We start from the raw sequence: 8,489 nt of genomic DNA on the forward strand, positions 1-8,489 counted from the left end.
ATCAAGAACTTTCCTGGGGAACCAGCAGGGAACGTTAGGTTATCTGTTCTGGAAACGTTCTGGGAACTAAGTGCTAACGGTCCCAGATCATTCTGGGAACCAAAAATTGTTAGCTGGGAGGTTTCTGTCTGTCCCATTGACTCTAGTTAGTTTCACAATAGAGGTGGGCGATATATCGTTTATATTGTTTAAAGTTTTTCTTAAACGTCTGTGGCGTCCGCAAGTGACGAGCTTTGTGATTGCATCATTTGACAATTGCGTTGTATAATGATGAGTCCAAAAGATGGAATACATTTTTCCAAGAGATCCACCGGAATAGTCTCCGAACATGAACAGGGCTTCTTTTAACTTCTAGAAAAAACTTTTTTTTAGTACAAACTAAAACATTTTTATTAATACGGGGAACTGCCCATAATGCCCCTGCCCCTGATGTCTTACGTCATTACGGAGTGCGTGCATATGTTATTCAGTCATTTGTTATCTAGCTTTGAGCGCTACAACACAAAAGCGAGACGTGGGTCAACTTCTTTAGCCTGGAGATGGTTTGGTTTTGACAAAAAAGACGAGCAGCAAACGTCGCCCATCTATAGAATTTGTCATAAGCAGATCGCCGTAAAGCAGAGCACCACAAGCAAGCTCTTCCATCATAAGTTTGCACACATTTTTTTCAAGGAAAAAAGCGCAAACAAAAGTTGCTGTTTATTTACTTCCATCAGTGCTGGTCTTCTCAAATTATACACAACAAGTTGCTGTTTCTTCTTCGTTTGTGGGTTAACTTGCCAAGTTTCTTCTTCTCTGACGGTCACCCTGCTACTGTGGCTACACGCGTGGATACTGCCCACCAGCGGTCGTGCGTGTGTTTGCACGTCGACGCGGACGACGACGCAAAAGTATAAATGAAAACCGATGCGGAACCTACACCGTCGCTGCTCCACCGTAGGACCTACGCACGACTATTACGAGCCCTTGAGAAGGGAACGAGACGCTGCGTCTCCCTTGCCATTCTTCCTGCGTCCCGGTAATGCCATCTTTGGCAATATTTCAGATAGCAATATACTTCCTGACTCCCGCATGACGTCACCCTGTCTTTGTCATTAAGCCTCACCATTGGTTGAATTTGATATAAACATTCAGACGCACTTACCCTTGGAGGCGTCCCCAAAGTGTCACCGCAGTGTTGCAAGGCGAGTTCCCTCGAAAGGGAACTGTGCAGTGTATCTTAAAAGGTAACACAATGTAACCTTGCTCTCACTTGAAATGTGTCCCCACATTTAGTCCTTGAATTTGAGGGTGTTGGACTTAGAAAGTCCTTGAAAGGTCCTTGAATTTGAAGTTAACTAAGGTGTGGGAACCCTGAAGTATGATAGATATTGCCAAAAAGGTCTTTCAAAAATCAGTCGTTCAGTAATAATATTATGAAGCGACAAGAACATTTTTGTGCGCCAAGAAAACAAAACGAATGATTTTGTTTAGCAATTCGTTCCCTTCCTTGGTTGTTCAGTTTGCGTTCATGACCAGACTATGGTGCATGCTGATGACGTCACCTGCTGACCTAGTTGCTTATGCTTTTTTATTTGCTTTTTTTATTTAAGCCATAATGCAGGGCTCCAGGCTAACATTTAAGAGGAGTGGCACTGGCACCACCAAATTGTACAGCTGGTAGCGCTGGGCCTTAATTTGGTGGCACCAGTCACTGGGTGGTGTAAAAACAAAAAATAAACACTTAAACTAAGTACATAAATTTTTAATGCATTAATGACAGGGAGCTACACTGCGACCAAAATGGTCGCATATGCGACCTTTTGAACTGCCGTTGCGACCCTAATTTTTAATGGGTCGCAAATGTGCTACCTAATGTTTTAGACAATATTCTATGATTTACTATGAGCATTTATTTATTATATATTATATATAAACAGAAATGTGGATTTTAAGAATACGTTGTATAACGTGCTCTGAGCCATCAACACGTTGGCTTCATTTTGCATGAAAGCACGTCGTGTCTCTCCCTATGAGTGTGCGTTTGCGTGCTCATCTGTTTCTCAATGAATTGGGTGCGACCAAGCGCAGTGTCTTCCATGTTTCTGAACTTGAGCAGAGGTCTTTCTTCACTGAGGACGCAGGACCCGTATGGTTCCGGGTTTATATTTTAAATGGTCTGTCGGGTCCGGTTAGGTCCTAGTTTAATTACTTTGGGTCCCAAGTCTGATTAATATTGTGTTTATAACCCGAGTCGATCGGAAAACGGCCATGAGCGCTACCGTGCTAAAGCACGAGTGCAGTTTCAGCGTGCCTCCGGTTTCTATGGCGATGGTTCTTGTTACGACCACGCGCTGCGTTTTCTTTCTCACATGTTTTTAATAATCTTATTATTATTAAACCATATATTTTCTAAAACCATATCCATATTAAGTTTGCACAGAGATTGTAGCAAAAAAGCAGTGCTAATGTCAAGCCCATTGCACTAAACGAGCAAAGCAATGTAAAGTCTGTCACCGGGACAGCAAGTAGACTTTTAAATCTGAAATAATAAGTGGATTAAGCTTTTTAAATCGCAAGAGAGAAATAGAAAGATAGAGCAGAAGCAGTAAAAGTGCCTATTTAATAGAAATTATTACCATTATAACATCAGTCATAACATCAGTCACATTTATAATCTATAGACCTGCACTGTTTATTAATATACTATACATAGTATTGTATTATATTGAGTTTGATAAAAGGGGTCTAATTGCTTCATATATCAGTGCAAAAACAGTAAGTGTTTTCGTGGTGCTTTGACAAACAGTGTCAGCTTTGTTAATGGCAAAGAAAGTTTGGGGTGGTTAGATTAATGAAATATAATGTGAAATTAATATTAATTTTCAATAAATCAAAGTATTGTGTTGTGTCACACATTATTAGTTCTTCGTAACATGTATAGTAGACCATTATTTGTCAGTGGGTAATGATTGCCCTTTTTACCGGTTACCACCACCAAGTAAATTTCAGATCTGTGGGAAACACTGACTGCAACGTTTAAGAAAAAAAGGCGGCATGTGGTTTAAAAGATGGCAAGTAAAATAAAAAGCATATCTGTATGCAATACAGTTTCATTATTGTTCATTATTATCCAGAGCACCTTAATATAACTTGAAAAAAATATGTGCGACCAAATCATATTTTGCGCCAGTAACTGAAAAAGTTGGTAGCGCAAGTGCCACCAGTGGAAAAGGTTAGTGTAGTTCCCTGAATGAATTCATTACAAATACAGATAAAGTTTTTCATTATATACATTTTTATTTTCACTTTACTCTTAACATATTTTTGCCTTACTGTAAACTATCAAACTTACAATCAACTTTTTTCTTACTTTGTTGTAAAAGCTTTAGGCTACATTAAAACACAGACCTGAGTAAAGAAATCACATTCTTGTGCTGTAATCACCAGTGGATCACAAGTGGGTGACGCTAAAGACAGGTGTAATTGTAACGATGTTCAAAATGTTTTGAGCTCGTCCACTTTCGACCACGTTTAGAGGTTGTCGACTTAACACATTAGACTGGGTTGTTTTTGTGGTGTGAACGCACATGTGTTCAAATGTCTTCAAACAGCCACACAAGTTAACCTTTTCTCCCCTATTTATCTAATCTGAGGCACTGAGCACAATATTTTACATCTTTTCTGACTTCTAGCGCAAACACACAGTGTACAGCGCTATCTGTAGGGTTTCATTGATATAACTAAAGTTGCTGATCTCCACGTCTTTCATTAGTTTCATTTTGCGAGCATGTGAAAGTTGTGCGATCTTATTTCATCAATTGTGCTGAAATATCAGAGAAAGCTCTTAAATATTCATGTGTGTACCAAATCCAAGCCAATCAAAGGAACGCTGTAGGAGGAGTTTGAAAAAGTTGGTATGCTTTGTAATTAAAAATGGCCGACTGAAAACGTTTTGGTATCGTTTGACTCGGCATGCCTCAAGGAATCTTACAATACCCCATTTATAATTTTAGACTCAAGTTTGCAGTAGTTAAAAGCAAAAATAGCCATTTTTTAAATCTCGTGAACACTAGGTGGCGCTGTGACGAAACTGGGCATGCACCCTCAAGTCATCACCCTCAATTGTTTTGTTTTGTGTGAATACGCTTAACTTTGGCGAAGATAAAGCCTCAAATCCATTTATAACAGCTGGGGTTAGGTGTCTTGCTCATGGACACCTCAACATCTGGTCATGTGGAACTAGGGTTTGAATCATCTTGAGCCAAGGAATTAGGGGAAACAAGAATTTTGTTTCTAGGCCTTAAGGATCAGAAGTTATTAGCAAAAATGTAAGTGGACTGTTGTGGCGCTAGCGGGTTAGAGATAGAGACTCCAAATTCGCTGTTGGTATTATTTGGACTGTCATCTTTCAGTGTGCCAAACTTTACTATGGTTCTATGGGCTGCCATAGACCGCAGTGGCGGAAGAAGAATAATAATAATAGAAAAACTAACAAATACTTCGCCCCTTCAAGGCTTGACCCCCAAATATAGCTGCAAGCAGCAATTGCCGGGGACAAGCCAAAAAGGGCACAGAAGAAAGTAAAGTTGAGTTCGAATGAGCAGTTTAAAGAACTTAGAAAATCTCTTGATTTCAGACAAAATATTATAACAGTTATCAGGAAAAAAAGCTGTGTTCTCATTCAGTGAAATCTCTCCCTCTCTTCTCGAAGAGCATTGACAACTAGAACACTGAAGGAAATGTGAGTGGTGCTTGCAGTGGCAATACTCTGGTCACAAAATTTTAAAGTTGTGTCATGAGTCAAAAGAGCCCACCCCCATGTCTCTACAATGTTCTGATGCAGAAATATAGCTCTTGCAAAAATGGTTGATAAGGTTTTCTCATTGGTTGCTAGGGAGTGAATTGGAATTCACCAATGATTATACTTCAACCAATAAAAGGCTTAATCAATGATGACTCAAGGTTTTAGTTGTACTGTAGCAGTAGTTTTAGGCAAAAAAAACATATTTCTATCTCAAAACCACTAGGTGGCGCAATGACAAAATTGTGTGTGCACCCTCAGATCATAACTGTGTTGCATCTAGTTGGTTTTATGACTTAACACTTTAGTTTAGTGAAGAAACCGTTGTATGACCATAGAGTTGCTTGATTTCAAAGGTTTTGTTCAATTATAAGGCCAACTAGTGGTGCAAGCATACAACTTTTTTGTGTAGCCTCAGACTGTGGTCATACATCAGTGCATCAAATCTGGTGTAAAAATCACATTTTGTTGCAGAGTTATGAACAATTATTTGTAAAACACACAAAATCTAAAGGTAATTTTTCGTTTTTTGCAATTTTCTGCCATTTCTGATGGAAATTTTAATATAACGCCAATAGAGTTTTTTGTTGGACTGGGCAACTATTTAGAACTCCAATGAAACAAGTCCTGTGAAAATACATTCACCTCAGCCAAAGTTATAGGCGTATAAAACATTTGTCTGACCACTAGGTGGTGCTGTGACAAAACTGTGCATGCCCCCTCAGATCCTGACTGGCATCACAAGTACCAAGTGTTGTGTCAATAGGCTTAAGTTTAGCGAAGATACAGCCTCAAATCCATTTTTTTAGCGCTTTATGTAAATTTTTTTGACGCGGTTCACGGAAACGGATTGGCGAAAAACCACGAATTCCGTAACTTTTTGCCTTGAGTGTCTCTAGATGCTACATATGGTTTTTGGTGGCAATCGTGCTAAAGCTCTAGGACGAGTTCGCAAAAGTAGCTTTTATGAATAATTCAAAATGGTGGAAAATTTTTCATGATGGAAAATGATGTCATGGGTCCAATCGAATTGTCTTGAGCCAAGGAATCAGAGGAAACAAGAATTTCGTGTTTAGGACTTACGAGTCAGAAGTTATAAGCAAAAACATAAGTGCAAATTTGAACTGTTGGTGGCCCTAGCGGGTTTGAGATAAGAGACTCCAAATTTGGGCTGCCATAGACCGCAATGGCGGAAGAAGAAGAAACGGAAGAATAATAAGAAAACTAACGGATACAATAGGGGTCTTTGCCCATTCTGGGCGTGACCCCTAAAAATATTGCTCCATTTAACAGCTCCTACAAAATAGTGGATTACTCACAAATAATTATGCATTACATTATGTTTTCTCATTGATCACTAGTTATGTTGTCTCTATTTTAATAAAATATTAATAAAAAAAAAAAAAAATAGCTCGATATGTTTACAAATGTTGATTTATTTGATGTGCAATGACCCAGCTGTAATAACAGGACTGACACCTGTCTTCTGTCTATAGGTGTGAATCTAGAAAAAGATACAGAATCTCAATTCTTCATCCTTCTTTGTGTAAATAAGAGTGAAAAGACAATTTAATTGTTTCATGTTTCTTTCAGATGTGAAGAGTGATTCATGTTTGGATATAGAAATAACATCCTCAACATCAAAAGAGCGACTGACAGCACAAACTCTTTCCTGCATCACCTGTGGAAAGACATTCAGCTCACAGAGACATTTAGAGAGACACGAGAGAAAACACACAGAACAGAAACTCTTCACCAGATCTGAGATCAGCTTTACTACCTTACAAGAGAAGAAACTTTATTCAGAAGACCACAGAGAGAAGAAGAAGAAGAAGCAGTTTCACTGTGAGCAGTGTGGGAAGATTTTTGTCTCTTCCTCTCAACTAAATGATCACATGAGGACACACAGTGGTGAAAAGTCTTTCAACTGCACTGAATGTGGAAAATGCTTCAGAACCAAACACAATCTTAAAGTTCATCAGAGAGTTCACACAGGAGAAAAACCTTACGAGTGTCCTCACTGTGAGAAGAGATTTAGCCGTAAATGTGGTCTGAAGACACATGTGCTTTTACACACCAATGAGAGACCGTATCAGTGCAGTGAATGTGACAAAACCTTTAGGGATTCAAGTTCATTTAAAAAACACCTGAATACTCACTTTAAAGAGAAACTCCATCAGTGTTCACACTGTGATAAACGCTTCTGTCATAAATATAAGCTGATAATCCATGAGAGAGTTCACACTGGAGAGAAACCTTACGCCTGCGCTCACTGTGGAAAGAGCTTCACTAGTTCATCAAAATTAACAGTTCATCAGAGAGTTCACACTGGAGAGAAACCTTACGGCTGCGTTCAATGTGGAAAGAGCTTCTCTAGTTCAACTCAAATCAGAGTTCATCAAAGAGTTCATACTGGAGAAAACCCTTATCACTGTAGTTTTTGTGGGAAGAGTTTTAATCAAAAAACTACATTACTAAGTCACAAGAGACTTCATACAGGTGAAAAACCTTTCAAATGCTCTCAGTGTGACATGACGTTTGCTCAGTCAAGTTCCTTAAAATCTCATCAGAGAGTTCATACTGGAGAGAAACCTCATCACTGTAGTCTCTGTGGGAAGAGTTTTAGTCAAGGGTCTACATTACTGAAGCACCAGAGACTTCATACAGGTGAAAAACCTTTCAAATGCTCTCAGTGTGACAAGACGTTTACTCAGTCAGGTTCTTTAAAATCCCATCAGAGACTTCATACTGGAGAGAAACCTTATCACTGTAGTGTCTGTGGGAAGAGTTTTAGTCGAAAAAATACATTACTAAATCACAAGAGAATTCATACAGGTGAAAAACCTTTCAAATGCTCTCAGTGTAACAAGACATTTACTTGTTCACGTCACTTCAAAGTCCATCAGAGAGTTCATACTGGAGAGAAACCTTACGTCTGCGCTCAATGTGGAAAGAGCTTCTCTAGTTCAACTTATTTCGGAGTTCATCAGAGAGTTCATACTGGAGAGAAACCTCATCACTGTAGTGTCTGTGGGAAGAGTTTTAGTCAAGGGTCTACATTACTGAAGCACCAGAGACTTCATACAGGTGAAAAACCTTTCAAATGCTCTCAGTGTGACAAGACGTTTACTCAGTCAGGTTCTTTAAAATCCCATCAGAGACTTCATACTGGAGAGAAACCTTTATTACTGTAGTGTCTGTTGGAAGAGTTTTAGTCGAAAAAATACATTACTTAATCACAAGAGAATTCATACAGGTGAAAAACCTTTCAAATGCTCTGTGTGACATAACTTTTGCTTATTCAGGTCACTTACAAGCCCATCAGAGAGTTCATACTGGTGAGAAACCTTAAAGGAGACATATCATGCTAAATCCACTTTCTTAGCTCTTAAATGCATTTTGTTGTATATTTGTAGTGTTTAGAAGTACATAAAAGTTGATATTAGTCTCTTCAGGTGCTTTGTTGATATCTTTATATTCTGTTTTGGTCATATTTTCCAACCGGTTCTGATTTTTCTATTATCTATTACGTTTTTTGAACAATTACGTCACAGTATTTGCAGCGGAACTGCCAAATAAGGACATCGACTCCCAGCCCAACACTACGAGCAATCCGCCATTTTCAATTTCTCGGTGCGATATTGTAGTCCAAGCTCAAGGATACAGAAGTTACGAGAGAGTAAATCAAAATGTTCGGTTGTTGAAC

General features: G+C 38.8%; 1 protein-coding gene across 1 annotated transcript in view; it reads left to right on the forward strand.

Annotated features, from left to right (window-relative positions):
* Nucleotides 1-8,117, forward strand: part of LOC135771706 (uncharacterized) — a 95,097-nt gene extending 86,980 nt beyond the window's left edge. Inside the window, exon 2 of the mRNA XM_073815405.1 lies at nucleotides 6,377-8,117. Within this exon, the coding sequence (XP_073671506.1) occupies nucleotides 6,377-7,977 (1,601 nt within the window). The 3' untranslated portion in view covers nucleotides 7,978-8,117. The remainder of the gene's footprint in view (nucleotides 1-6,376) is intronic.
* The last annotated feature ends 372 nt before the right edge of the window (nucleotides 8,118-8,489 follow it).

Source organism: Paramisgurnus dabryanus, chromosome 8, assembly GCF_030506205.2.
Source record: "Paramisgurnus dabryanus chromosome 8, PD_genome_1.1, whole genome shotgun sequence".
NCBI classification, from domain to species: domain Eukaryota; kingdom Metazoa; phylum Chordata; class Actinopteri; order Cypriniformes; family Cobitidae; genus Paramisgurnus; species Paramisgurnus dabryanus.